This window comes from Neomonachus schauinslandi, chromosome 1, assembly GCF_002201575.2.
Source record: "Neomonachus schauinslandi chromosome 1, ASM220157v2, whole genome shotgun sequence".
Taxonomy (NCBI): Eukaryota; Metazoa; Chordata; class Mammalia; order Carnivora; family Phocidae; genus Neomonachus; species Neomonachus schauinslandi.
In genome coordinates this window covers 184733082-184747886 of record NC_058403.1, presented here as the reverse complement: position 1 = coordinate 184747886, position 14805 = coordinate 184733082, and the positions used below count along the sequence as shown (strand labels likewise).

At 43.2% G+C, this 14805-nt stretch overlaps 1 protein-coding gene across 7 annotated transcripts in view; it reads right to left on the bottom strand.

Moving 5' to 3' along the window:
• Positions 1-14805, bottom strand: part of CADPS (calcium dependent secretion activator) — a 467508-nt gene that overhangs the window by 179628 nt on the left and 273075 nt on the right. For all 7 annotated transcript variants that reach the window (XM_021695231.1, XM_021695230.1, XM_021695232.1 and 4 more), the window contains 2 exons: positions 7934-8045; positions 482-621 (listed from right to left, as the gene is read on the bottom strand). In XM_021695231.1, the coding sequence (XP_021550906.1) occupies positions 482-621; positions 7934-8045 (252 nt within the window). The remainder of the gene's footprint in view (positions 1-481; positions 622-7933; positions 8046-14805) is intronic.

Genomic DNA, 14805 nt, shown 5'->3' with positions numbered 1-14805 from the left:
AGGTGATCATAAATCTTCTATGTTTTGGTCATTTATTTAAAGACTACACTAAACACTAACACTGATTCAATGTGAATTGAACGTTTGAATGTCGCCTATGGTACCTGCTCACGTCTCTTGGATGTGGCTGTTCATGAAGGTGAAATTGGATGATTCATATAGTCTGAAAGATCTAGATGCCACTGAAAAGGTACATAAAGCCAATAAAACCTCCTAAACCGGAACCACCCAGCATGCTTCTGGGAACATTTTGAATTGTACTGGAAATCCTATTAGAAAAGAAGGAAATTATTCTATCTTGACAGCACAAATGCACATACAGTAATCATAAGAATTGAGGAAGCTTATAGTAATCTCTCATGAATCCTTTATATTTCCTTACATGTACTTCTCTGAAGATCAGTTTTTCTTTTTAGAAATTATTTTAGAAAATATGGATGGAGATTTCTCTAAAACTCCCACTCGGAGAAGAAACACTTACCCAGAATGCTTCATGTTCTGAGGCTTATCCATTCGGACAGCAAGTTTGATTTTGAGGTCTTGATCAGGGCAGTTTTTGGAGACTGTCATTTTGTGCCACTCTGACTGTTTGGGGCTGTTTGGGGTGGGATGGAGAATAACCTGTAGGGAAAAAGGACAACCATCTTAGCCAGAAAATGGAAACCCGGTCATGGGCATGTTTTTAATCAATGAGAAACTTTGCTGCTGAGAAGCTGAGTGCCTTGTCAAGCTCCCATAGCTGGCAGGCATTTAAATAAAGCAAAGCCTGGCCGCTGGACTCCAATCCAAGGCTCTGACTACCAACTGTGGTTGCCTCGTACCAAGCAGACCAGCTCGAGGACAGAAATGGTATTCTCTTGCTCTCTTCTCTCTCCCCTGGCTAATTCAGCAAAAGTCAGGATCATGGTTTCTGTGATTCTGCTTTTGCATTTTCCTAAAATTCAGAAGTCCTAACGCAACCCAGAACAGACAATGTTCACACACGATTCTCTCCCTGTAAGAAGATAGATGTATGAAAGGAAGAAATATCCTTACACATTAGGGCACCTCTCGTCCGTTCATCTTTCTACTCCTCAGGATTCCTTCTCCTGTTTCAGGAGGAGACATCCCTCAAAGGACGCAGGGGAAAATGGAAGGGACTTTATGTGAGACCTACGGAAGGGAAGGGTCTTGCTGACACTCACACATTTGCACACCATTTCACCAGGACTTGACATCTCTGTCACAAAACACCCAGCTCTGTCTTGGCTTGAAAGGAAGCATACACAGCAGGAAGGATGGGCTCTCTGAAAGTGTCTTTCACTCTATGCTTCAGATATGCTACTCTCAATGTGGGTCTCCTGCTTGGTTCTCACTGCCTCCAGGGCCGGAAGCGAGGCAAAGATTTATGGATAACTCAGCACATCCCCTTCTTCATTTTGCCACCCGAGTCCTCAGGAGCCACATGGGATCCGAGGAACATGCACTCAGGCAGGAGCGAACTATCTGGAAAATCCCCTAAGCTGAGGGAACAGGCACTAAATATAGGCACAACGAAAGCTGGGCTTGCTAAGATTTGCTTTTGTGGTGGCAGCGTGCCCTGCTTTGTTGCACGTGGGCTTTGGCTCTGTTTTCACAGCATCTATTTTCTCTAGGTGAAGGGGAAGGCAGCCTCTCTCCTGGGTTGCTTGCACCTCTGCAGGGGGACGAGAGGGGCTTAGAGTCTCAGAGGCAGACACCCCGGCCTTCCAGATGCTGTCAGCCTCACCGTCCGCCTGTAAGCCTGGCTCATAGGGAGGGTGGGAGCCGATGGCTTCCCGCGAGGTGGCGCAATGAGAGCTCAGGAAGAGTGGGAGAGCTGGGCAGAAACACAAAAGCGGCCCCCTCTGACGGATCTTGTTTGTGCTGATTTTTCACCCCTTCTCATTCCAGGCCTGAATTCCCTCTCTCTGATGAAAGAAAATAGATCATTTTTGCTAAATGCAAAATTTGAGTCTTCTCAGTGTCTTATGGCATGATTGAAATAGGAGGCCCGATTTTTTAGACTGGAGGCTGCCAAAGATTTTTTGATCATGCCCTATGCCAGTAAAATATGTTGAGCCAATAGCCCAATTTCTGTAAATATACTGCTATCGATATAAAAATATATGACCATCAATATACAAATATATAAAATATCATTATTTATATGTTATATAAATATATATCATTATATTTATATTTTATATATTTATATTATATACACTTACTTTGTATTAATATATTACATTGTTACATGTAGCATAACATATACACAAATAAAGAAGTCTTAAAGATGAGCTAAAGATAAAAAGCTATATTTTTAAGTATCTTGCTAATTGTGGCGGCTTTATACTATTATTAGCCATATTTTAAGGTACCCCATATATTTAGGGCAAGGCTCACTGTTCATGATACTGGAAGTAAATCTGTAGCTCAAGTAGTCTTGTAAATCATTTCAGAATCTCTTGACTGACATCTATCCTATCTGATTACTTTGGCAGTGATTTTATCTCACGATGTGGATGACAGCACGCCTGCTTAGCAGGATGGGTGTCAGCTCCACCATTTTTGCGCTGTTTGCCAGGCTTACAATACTAGTAGCATCCTGAGATTATAGCACTTTTGTAGTAATATTTGCAGGCCATTTATTCATTCTGTGAGGGTTAATTTCATTAAAATTCTATCATCAAATGGATCAACTGACATAAATGGTACCAGCGAAGTGTAGTATGTTGTAGGATGCTGGAGGCAAGTAAGTCAGGGTGTCGCTGGGCAACAGAGACCCTTCCCTCTCCTCAAGAGAATGCCTGTCCCTATATGTCACTCTATATGGTGTTCCATTTCCTGGGACCCCAGCTTTGGGGAGATGAAGAGAAGGGCGCTGCTGATCCCAGGGAAGCTGACCCTCTTTCCTGAGCTAGTTTGGCCTGAGGGGTGAGGGGGGGGGTGATGTGCTGGGAACCAATGAGGAGGAGGGACTGGTAAGAGAAAGCCCAGCCAGGGCCAGAACAGCAGCAGGCAAGGCCCTGAGCCTCCTTCTGCTCCTGCCCATTTGGCAAAATCAAAGCAGGAGCAGGACTCTGGGCACCCGGAGCTCGTTAACAGGCCTTCCACCATATGGATTCTGGGCGTGTTTCCCACTGGCAATATGGTGTCCATTCGCCGACACAAATGACCCCAGCTCATTACTGGCCCCTCCACAAAGACTTCTTCTTCCACATGGTGGCTCCCCAGGGAGACTTCCTCTCCGGGGTAGATGGAGAGATGAGGTCACTGCAGTTCTCCTCCATCTTCATCTCCACCCTGCCATGTGCCTGACGGGTTGACAACTCCTTTGTATGTGTCAGCCCTGCTGAATTATTAGGGTCCTCCTGGGTGCACATGAGCCCTAAGCAGTCCAGACACCTCATCTGGACATTCCAGGCTGCTAATCAAGCACTTTGTCATCTCAGCTGAGGCCCATGTATGCTGTGCTTTGATGTGGTGATGCTGATGTGGGAACACAACCCACTCTGTGCAGCGAGCTGCATGCCAGCCAGCCCCAGCTTCTCTGTTACCTGGGCGCATAGGCAGGTCCTTCTGGGGGGCTGCTTTACGCTGAGGCTTTACCTGACTGATCCTCTCCAAGCCTTAGCCTATATATCCTTCTCTACCTCTGCATCCACCTCAGACCCGGGGAAGGCATTCCTGATGATCAGACTGGGTTACGTCCGCTGGCTATGTGCTCCCAGGTGTTCTTTCTCTAGAGACCACTTACCACATAGCACTATAATTCCGTTTTTATGTCTATATCCCTTAAGTTTTTTGAAGTCAGAACTTTTTGCCTGTCATTATTTCTGTTTGCTCTGTGCATGCCACAAATGATGGGACACCATGGGCTCACAATCCTATCCCATGAATAGAAGTTTGATAATATTACAGTATTTGTAAGCATGTAGAGAAACAGTCACTTATGCCTTTTGTGGAAATATCAATTGGTGTATACTCTTCAAGGGACAATTTGGTAGTATCTGTCAAAATTCAAATTTCATTCAGCAAAACGTTTTTTTGAAAACTATCCTACACATACACACACACACGTGCAAAGAAATAAATTCAAGGCTATTCACTGAAGCATTGTTTATGCAGCCAAAGACTGGACACAATCTAAATATATTATGATCCATCTATACATGGAATATTACACAGCTATGAAAACAGGAAGCACGTCAGCATGGGCTGACATGGACTAATCTCCAAATATACTGATACTTCAAGCAAAGTGCAAAGCAGTATGTATACAGTAACTTCCAGCTGTGCGCTTTCTTTCTTTCTTTCTTTCTTTCTTTCTTTCTTTCTTTCTTTCTTTCTTCTTTCTTTTCTTTCTTTCTTTCTTCTTTCTTTCTTTCTTTCTTCTTTCTTTCGTGGGATGTATATACATATGCTTGTACATGCTATGCTTGTACATGCGTAGAATACTGGGTGAAGAATACACAATAAACTGAAAACAAGGTTTTTCTCTGTAAAAGATACTAGGGCAAGGTGGGAAGAATCATTCATTTTCACTAATACCCATTAAAAAAATTTTTTTTGCAGCACATGAATTATTTTTTCAATTAAAAAGTTGATTAAAATGAAGCATAATGAATATAGAACAAACTAGATATTGTTGAATGAATGAATGTAGCACTGGGATTTTAAATGTGGCTGTGTCCTGCTAAGCTTGGGAACAATTAGAACATAGAAATACTCCCTCAGGGATACAAGAAATTGCTTCACTTTAAAACAGAAAGCAGTCCTCACCAGCAGCAGCGTGCGGAGGGGCCGCCAGCAGAGGGCGGCCCAGCGGGCATGTGGACCACACAGGCAGGTTCCACGGCAACTGGTGGAAAGCTTCTTTGGTAGGAAGAGTAAATTCTTTTTTTTTTTTAAATATTTTTTTATTGTTATGTTAATCGCCATACATTACATCATTAGTTTTTGATGTAGTGTTCCATGACTCATTGTTTGTGCATAACACCCAGTGCTCCATGCAGAACGTGCCCTCTTTAATACCCATCACCAGGCTAACCCATCCTCCCACTCCCCTCCCTTCTAGAACCCTCAGTTTGTTTTTCAGAGTCCATCGTCTCTCATGATTCGTCTCCCCCTCCGATTTCCCCCCGGAAGAGTAAATTCTTATCTGGGGAAATAGGTAATGGGGCTGGAGGAGAGATTGAGTTCTTAAGAAATGAATAACTGTATGGGGCTGTGGCAAGCCCGTGGCCTTCACCACAGCAGCAGAGCTGAGGGTTTTATTTCTGCATAGGGACAAAGTGGTACAGTGGAAATGGTCCTGGAGATGAGTCAACATCATTCCTGGCACGTTACTTGCCTCCTCTGGGCCCCAGTGCACTCATCTGGGCAGGATGAGTAATAACTAATTAGGGTTATCATGGAGCATCAGGGAGGGGGCTACACAGCGTCCTCAGGGACGGGCACACATACAGCGCCTGGGCACCACCCTCACTGGGTGGCTCTGGGGGAGCTTCCTGCCTTCCATGGGAATCTGTTTTCTCATTTAAAAAATAAAAAGGTTTGACTAGCCCAGAGGGCTTAACTTTCCTGAGTGGAAACAGCTTTGAGAAGTTGGTGAATGCTTTGGACTCGTGAGTCCAGAAAAACGCACACATGCCCCTCCCCACCTCAACAGTTTGCAAACCATTTCAAGGGGTTCCTGGATTCCATGGAACCTTCTGCGGACTCAGGCTGAGCACTCCTGGACTCGCCTCTTCTAACACTAATATCCTGGTCTACAACCTAGTAATACGATTCCGGGTCAGCTCTATAGATGAAAGCCAGATCAAGTGGGCACGAAAGGACGAAAGAAGAAAGCCTGCTTACCGTGTTCTTGCTGGCCTTGTTAGGGCTGTGTGCCTATGCACTTGTTCTCACATTATTCCACTGATGACACACCAGGGGCTTAGAGAGGCTGAACGCTTGGCTGAGGTCAGACAGCTTTCGGAAGGGATTACGCAATCAACCAGTATGGAATGAAATGTATTGGGAGTCTCTGTGCTGGGGTCGGGGTATGGGGTAGTGAACGGAATAGTTTAGGGTTCTATGCCCATGGGGTTTTCGTAGTCCAGTGTGGGAGACAGAAGCCAAAATTTCTGTAAATTCTTCTTTCTTTCTCTCATTGGTGATCAAGTTTAGTGGACGGGTGGCTGGGGTAGTGAATGAAGGAAGATGGGCAGTCAGGAAGGGGCTCTCTGAGGAAGCGGCATGTATGTAAGGAAGGAGGCAGCCTTTTGAAGAGCTGGGTAATGGGGACCGCTCCAGGCAGGGAGAAAGCCCTCCAATGCAGGAAGGAGTGGTTTATTCGGTGGACTAAGATTTGGCCCCGATACTGACGCATAGTGGATGAGGGGAAAGGTAGCAACAAAAGAGGCCGAGGAGGTGGGCAGACACCAGATCATATGCATCCTTGTAGGCGGTGCTACCGAGTTCCAATTTTATTGTAAGCACTGTGGAGTGATGGAAGCATTTGAAGCCAGTAAATCTAAGTTACATTCTGAAGAGATGGGCTGCCTGGTGCAGAGTCAATGGCTGAGAAGTAAAAAGAAATGTCTTTATTATCTCAGTGGTACTCAAAGGGACTGGTACCACACTTTGGGATGCTTCAGAAATTTGGGGGACAATTTTGGTTGACAAAATAATGGTGCTGGGCTCTGTTGGTATTGAATGGCTGGGGCCCAGGGATACTACATGTCATGCAGTGAATGAGATGTTCCTCCCCAGTGAGGAATCGTCCTGCATCTCACCCGACTTCTGAATATTCCCACCGGGTGGGAATGGAGGTGGAAAAGCCTGTTTATAACAAACTGAGTCTAGATCTTAAATCTTCTTTACATATTGTTAAAAAGAAAACCACAGGCATCAAATGGTGTTACTTGTTCCCAAACCGGTGCTCAGGACATAATCTAACTGCAGTTTCAAACCCCCAGAAATGTAGTCTTAATGGCTCAGTCAGGAAGTTTTCGGTCAGGGCTGGTGAGTCTGCTACTTGGGCCCTCTCCATTCCCCAAAGATAAGATGGGGTCTTATCTGTGTGATAAGACCCCTCACTTTTCCCCCTAAAGGAAAGCCACCTTGCCTAAAACAATCCTTTTCTTTTGCTGGTAATTTCTTCCCCCTCATCCTTCTGCAGAAACCTTGGTTTTCATACATCTTCTTGGAGCTCCCTCTACTTGCAGATGGGATCCTGCCTGATTCATGAATCATTTAATAAGCCAATTAGATCTTTAAACTTCACTACATTGAATTTTTGTAATTTGGAACAATATACACTCGAAGTATTTTTGGCACTTTTCCAGGGAAATTGAGGAAACCGTGTTACCAAGACTTGTGGGCGGTTTGAAGAAATCAGTTTACTGACATTTAAGCTTCGGAGCTTCTCCCTTCCATGGCGGGTTTTGTCGCTGTGACCTTCATAGTGGTCCCCTATGTCGGAACAAGGACAGCGTTCCTTCTTTAGGTCTTCTAGTGCAGTTGTGCCTGAATCTTTACATTTTGAAGTTATTTTATTATTAATTAATTCCCTTTTATTTCTTCTTCATATTATGTCATTGTACTGATTTTTAAATTGTTAGGTGGGCCTGCTTGTTAAATTATTCCAAGAATTTCACTGCAGGATGGGAAGGGCATTGCAACTCTTTGCTCTAAAGGGTGTCTGGGTCTGAGGGTGTAGAGAACCCTTGCTGTATCTTCTGCAGGGTGCACTATTAGTAGCCCAGATTTAAGAGGAGAAATGGAGGGTGGAGAGGTTGAGGGACTTGCCCAAGGTCACACAGTCAATGGAGAGTAGAGCTTGTGGATTCAAACCCGAAGCTGGACCTTTCAGTACTTGGCAATGCTGCCTCTTGGGACCTGGGGACACAGCTCTCTGGAGCTCCTTGTGATGGGCAGTGCTTACCCGTCCGAGCTCCTTGTCCTCCAAGGCCAGGACCCCTGTGCTCTCTGTGAACAGTTTCACCTTCACAGCTGGCAGTGCGTGGGTCGTCGAGAAGTCACCCTGGGTGCCCCAGCTGCGGACAGAATCAGAAAGGTCAGTGCGGAGCCCTCTGCCTTGACAATGCTAAATGCAGCTGCCTTCCTCCCGAGTAGGGGGAATGCAGGGTTAACCCAAGGCAGCATTGGCTGTCACATCCCCCTCCCCTTGCCTCCCCTCCAAAGCTGCTGGAGTGACAAAAAGTGTTAATTAACTTGTTAGGCAAATGCAAGACAGATGCTCAGAAAGTTGCCACGGGTCTTCACAGAGCACTACCAGGAATCACTTGGAATTAGTATGGAATCGAGTTGTCGAGAACTCTTCCCCGTGCATTTGCTATCCTTACAAACTATTTCAGGGTCGCCACGAATATTTCCTTGTATCCTTTGAATCCCTAGTTCTTGGAAACTGCAGTTCTAGATTTTGAGATAGGGCTTCATTTGGTCAGAGCCAACATCCAACTTTAAAATGCGTTTTACAATGAATCATGGAACACTACATCAAAAACTAATGATGTAATGTATGGTGATTAACATAACATAATAATAAAAAAACAAAACAAAAAATATGTTTTAAAAAACGTTAGTCGTTTTGGGGAGTGGGGGGCCCCATTTCCTCTGGCATTCAAAGATGAGTTGAATAGAGTAATGGATGGAGCTCAAAGGAGTGGAAGGTAGAAGGAGGAGAAGTGGGAAATGCCCTTTCCTACTTGTCTGTGGAAATCTGAGTCTTAGATCTCCTCAGAGCAGAGCCTGGCTTAACCAGCTTTCGGGTGGGGTGCTAGCCGGGGTGGACACGAGCCGCCAATGGGTCCCTCAGACGGGGCCTTTTCCTCTACTCATCATTGTTATCACAGAGCCCTACCATCAGTTCTGTACCTACAGTCAGTGCGGTCTTCCAGAAGTGTCCACTGGATTGCACTGAGCCCCCGGGGTGCAATCCAGACCCACTGCGTGTAGTCTCCCACTCGCCTGCTCCTAACTATGCCACCTCAGGGCCCCTGCATGCATGCTTCCCTCTGTTGGCAATGCTTCTCCCCACCTGGCTACCTCTTCAGAGCTCAGCTTCAATAACACTTTCCCATCCCTGGTCTCCAAGTCTAAATGTGGTCTGGTGTTAAATTCTCTGGAACATACTGTTTAATTTTCTGTCCTAGCAATCACTGGATTTGTAATTACTTATTTCTGTGTGATTATTCAATAGCTGAATCCTCTGATTGGATATTTTTTGCTTATGTTGCATACTTAGCATAGTGCTTAGCACATAGAAGACACTTAAGAAATATTTGGTGAATAAATAAGTGATGCCAAATATACATTCTTTTACAGAACTAGGAAACAGGAATAGATATAATTTTGTATAGAGGTTTTTTTTTTTTCATTTAGTCTTATATGATGGCCAACATCCATACTGTAAAATATACATTATAATATTATTTTTAATGACCCTATAATATAATTCCTTATAGGTACATCATAATTTATTTAACCATTGTTCTATTATTGAGATGGGGCTGGACATGACTTTTTAAACTTCATCTTTGATTATTTCCTTGGGAAATATCAATAAACATTATACTGCTCTTAAAATGCTGCAGGAATTCTGCTCATCAATGAACAAAGTCTTGGGATACCGATTCCCAAAATACTTTCCACAAAGGTGGCAACCATCGTCCCAGCATCTGGGAATGAGCGTGAATCACAGTGCTTCTTGCCTTCAAGGGATGCCCCTATTCACTTATTCTTCTGGCTTACTTTGTCTTTGGTGTTTTCATGGGCATTTGTTTGACTAATAGCAGGCTTGAATGTATTACTCTGCTTGTTGGTTGTATTTCTACTTCTGTGAATGATAGAAATGACTTCTAGTCTCCATGTTGTGCTCAAATAAATCCTGTTGACTAAACTCAAAGGCATGAGGAATCTAGAGAAAGTTGACAAGAGAGCACCAGAAAAGTGGAGGTAAGGAGGAGCCCAGATTGGAAGCCAAGGGATAAAAAGTCATTGAGGAAAACCCAATAGTAATGACTGAGAAAGGGAGAAGATATGCAAAAAGACAGAACAAGAAGCAACAGGTTCCAAACACAACAGCACAATGTTAGATGTACAGATAGAAGCTCCTAATTTTGGTCACCAGCTACTGCAGAAAACTCCTAAGACAGGGAATCAATTTATTAGCAAAAGTAACATGACAAAGTATAGGGTTTTGAATCAGACACCTTTACTTCAAATCCTGGTTAGTCACTTATGAACAGTAGGACTTGGGGCAAGTAATTAATGTCCCTGTACCTCAGTGTGCTCAGCTCTAAAATTTCAGAGTAGTGACATAATAAAGATAAATAAAAATAAGATAAAGATAAATAAATAAAAGGATAAAAAATAAAAAGTAAATAGTAACAGGCTTGAAAGAGCATGAGAACCCAACAAAATTTGGCTACCTTCTCTCCCCAAAATAAGGATATGTAAGATATATTCTAGTAACTGTGATGATCACTTCTATTTTGCGTTATCCATTCAACACGTATTAAGAATCTATGACATTGCCTTCCTACTACACAGTGTAAGTAGTAAAATAGTTATCATCTCCATTTCACAGATAAGAAAACTGAGAAGAAACTCAAGATCTTGTCCGTTTTACTCCCGTGAATTTTGACCAAGCTGGCTAGAACCCAAATCCCTTAATTCCCATGTTACAGCTTTCCCTGCTAATCCTGTCATAATTATCAATAACAAGCATTATTAATAATTAGCAATATTGGCAAAAACCATGATCATTCATTTATTCTTTGTGATGAATTGTGCTATTAATCTCTTTGGGCATTTATCATGATTGGTCATGGGGATGAGGAAGATTCCTTCTGGAAATCAAAAGAGTTCTGGAATGAGATGCATTAACACCAAGCCACAAAGAGGCCTTGATTTCAGTGCCCCCCCGGGGACCCCCCCACACTGTATCTCTATGATACTGTTGTTGGAACTGGTTTGCTGCTACCCAAGGATGCTCAGCTCATCAGGCATTCAATGTGACTCAGACTGTAGGGCAGAGTGAGCCCTCCACCCTGTCAGTTGGATGCAATTCAAGCCACTGGAGGCTGCCCTGACCACCCAGTCCATTTGGACACTGAGTGGCTTTTCCTTTCCCCCAGATCTGCAGCTGTGCTTTTGGCTTCCCACCATGACCCTTGGCTCACCTCAAGTTTTTAGGTCACTGCTGAATCCCAATTTATCCATCAGATTTCAAAATGGCAGGCTGGCCCAGTGAAGCAGGCAAAAAGAGAAAAGTCTCCAGTCTAATCAGGTTGGGCTATGTCATTTCAAGGCCTGTGCAAAATGAAAATGTGGGGCTTCTTCTTCAAAAAGCAGGAGAAAGTGCTACGAAAGGTACTGAAATATAGAGTCTTTCTCTTTTTCAGAGTAGTTCTGCTCAAATGCATGCTCCATTGTTCCATCAAACTTCACTTAACAAACAGGGTGAAGGGTAAAATAACTAAGAATTTCAAGATGGCAATGCAGAGCATTAAACCAAACAGAGGTCTGAGCGTAGGACCTGTGTAGTTGCATGAGTCATAAGCTCACAAATAAGGATCTGGGTTCAATGACACCCAGTCTGTTTAGCTGGGACTGAGGATGGGCGATGCAGTGGAAATTGGCTGTCACTGGTGTTGACATGAAACTTCACCCTTCACTGTAGTCCTTGGACTTTGTAAAAGAACGACTCCTGACTTCTTTTTGTAGATGCTTCCTATTCGTAGAAGACCCAGGGAGATTTAATTATAAGTACTGTTTCCTGTCCCTTTCCCCTTTGAAAAAAAAAAAGTCATGGAAATGTCCACTCTGTCTTTTTCCAGCCACAGAGAGACCTGACTATCTTTACAACAAACAGCTAATATTTATTCAGAGATTACTATGTGCTAGGCACAAATTCCTCCCTCAAAAGTGTTACTCAAGACAAAATGCATGTATGTTACAAAAGACATACATGCATTTCATTTTTTTACGTCCTCTTGGCCATCCTGTGAAAAGCTTATAATGGTTACTCTCACAGTTACAGACAAGATACTCAGGCTCAGACAGGCTATAATGTGTCCAGGATCACAAACAGGGAGCAAATGGCAGTCTGATTTCATGACCCAAACTCAACCATGGCACCATATGGCCTTCCTTTCACGTTCCACCAACTCACTGTTCTTGTCTTGATCCAGTTAAATCAGTTATGTTTGTAACTGTACTTTTGCCAAGCCTTGGCCTTTTGGTGGGGCCACACATCATTCAATGAATCTATTTCTCAATGTTGCATTCTTCTCTGCTCATTTCTTTTGCTTTGCTGTGCACTGAGACTGTGGTTATTAAGGTGGATACCTCTTCTTAAAAGTTCCCCAGAACTGAAATACAATTGCAGTTTGATTTGAGAAGACCAGAGGTTGATAATATTTATTGCAAGCAGCAGTTGGAGAGGTTAACAAACTTCTCTCTGAACGCAGGTAGATAAAGTGGGTGAGGTCTCCGTCTTTTGTGATCTCATCATATCTGCCACTATAATCACACCATAGAGCTAGCTCACAGAAAAGCTAAAAATAGTCACCAATTAGCAAGTGCTTAAATTTTGCCATCCCGGGCTGAGGGCTTTTCATGGATTATCTTGTTTAATCCTTCTGACTGCTCTTATGAGGTATATTCTGTTATTATCCCCATTTTAAAATAGAGAAACTAGGACTTGGGGAGGTTAAGTAACTGGACCAGGGTTTCAGACTATCACAGAGCCATGCTTTAAACACCTAGGGTTTTTGACTGCAGAGCCCATGCATGAAACCATAGAACTTCACTGCCTCTCAGTAACACATAACACTGTATCATAGTGTAGTCTGACAATTATCTGTGTGTGTATCTAGCTCTCTCTCTAGATAATGTACACCTTGGGAGCAGGGAGCATGGCATAACTTATTATATTTAATTAATCTCCTGCACCAAGCACAGGACCTGGCACACAACAAATACTTACTTAATGACTAGGAAGAAGTGACAAATTCAGAATAATCATGTCACCAAATTCAGGGGATTATGGGGAGATGTGACATTTGGGATAGCCAAGGGTATGACTGCCTCCTTTGAGCAAAACTGAGACCTTTATATCCTTAGAGATAAGATGATTTTTAGGAGCACAGCAACTCTCTGCAGTGCACACTGAGGCTGGCAGCATGCAGTGGAGACCCAGCGTACCAAGGATGGTTAACTTATGAGGCCAAGGGCTGGCAGCAATGTGAATGTCAATGGTATAATGCTGGAAAGTGCCACCAAGTTATAAAATGGACTATTATCGTCACTTCTGGTCTTTCCAGCCATCAGCACATAAACATAGACTCTAGAAATGGAATCACTCAGAGTGGCACCTCCAAATATAAAGCAACGTGTATTGACACATGTGAGTCCATTCCAAACCAGTACCTTTTACAAGAGGGTGGGGAATAAATATAGGAACAGTCCAGCTCTCTGTGGCACTGGGTGAAACTCTGACTTCTACTGCTCTAGGGATCGTACCTCTAATTAGCCCTTCATTTCTTTCTTCACTTAGGAAATACTTCCTGCATGTCCCACCATGTGCAAGTCACTGTGTTAGGAGCTGCTGTGGATCCAAAAGGTGAAAGAGACATCAGTACTTAGGGATATTGTGTTTTACCTGGAGAGATGTCAGATGCAGAAATGATAACACTTATTAGAGTGAGTTTGAGCCTTGACTTTCACATCTTTAACTGGGGATAAGGATAATACTGACCCCAGAGGATTGATGGACGAATAAATAGGAGATAAGCTATTGTATATACACTGTTCAACTCAATACCCAGCACATGGAAAACACTAAAAAGTTATGTCTTTCACTGTAGGTTTATAAACCAGGGGTTGGTAAACTATGTCCCAGGGGCCAAGTCTGACCAAATACCTGCTTACGTATGGCTGATGAGCTAGGAATGGTTTTTCCATTTTTAAATGACTGAAAATAATCAAAAGAAGAATGTTTTGTGGCACAAGAAAATTACATGAAATTCAAATTTTAATGCCCATCAATAAAGTTTTATTAGGACACAGCTATGTTCACCCCTTTACATACCGCCCATGCTGCTTTTGCACGTCAAAGGCAGAGAAGAGTAGTTACGACAGAGACCATCTGGCCAACAAGCCTAAATTATTTACTTTCTGGTCTGTTATAGAAAGAGCATGCTGACCCCTGATAGACAAAGTGAAATCGCTGGTTCAATCTAATGGGAATACTTTTATTTTCATTAGCAGATCAGAAGGAAGTATGCTCACTGGAGCAGATCCATGAAGATAAACTGTAAACATGCACTTACAAGGACAGCTCAGCCCATGATGATTCGATTTGCTGCTCTAAATTCTTCATGGAGCTCTCTCCAGCACTCTCGGTGTATTGGAAAATTGGGGATTGTGTATCATAGCATTTCAGACACGTGGTGCCCAAATGCTGCTTCCAGATCCACTTGAGCTGGCTGACTCATTTAGTCACACTACATCATTATTAATATCAAATAGTAAACATAAGTAGCAGATAATTCATATTTTGGGGGGTGGAGATGATTTTTTAAAGTCACAGCACATTATTTCTCCAAACCCATCCCACAGTGCCACTGCTTTGAAAGTGAGCACTTTGATCCGGGGAAGAAAATAAGGGAGAGGAATATGCTTGGGTGGAGGGAAGGAGAAATCCACCGCAAAGCAACCTTCTACTGTGTGTTTGGAGAGCATCTGCTTCATCACAGTCACATCTCTGTTTACTATTTAAAGCCTCTT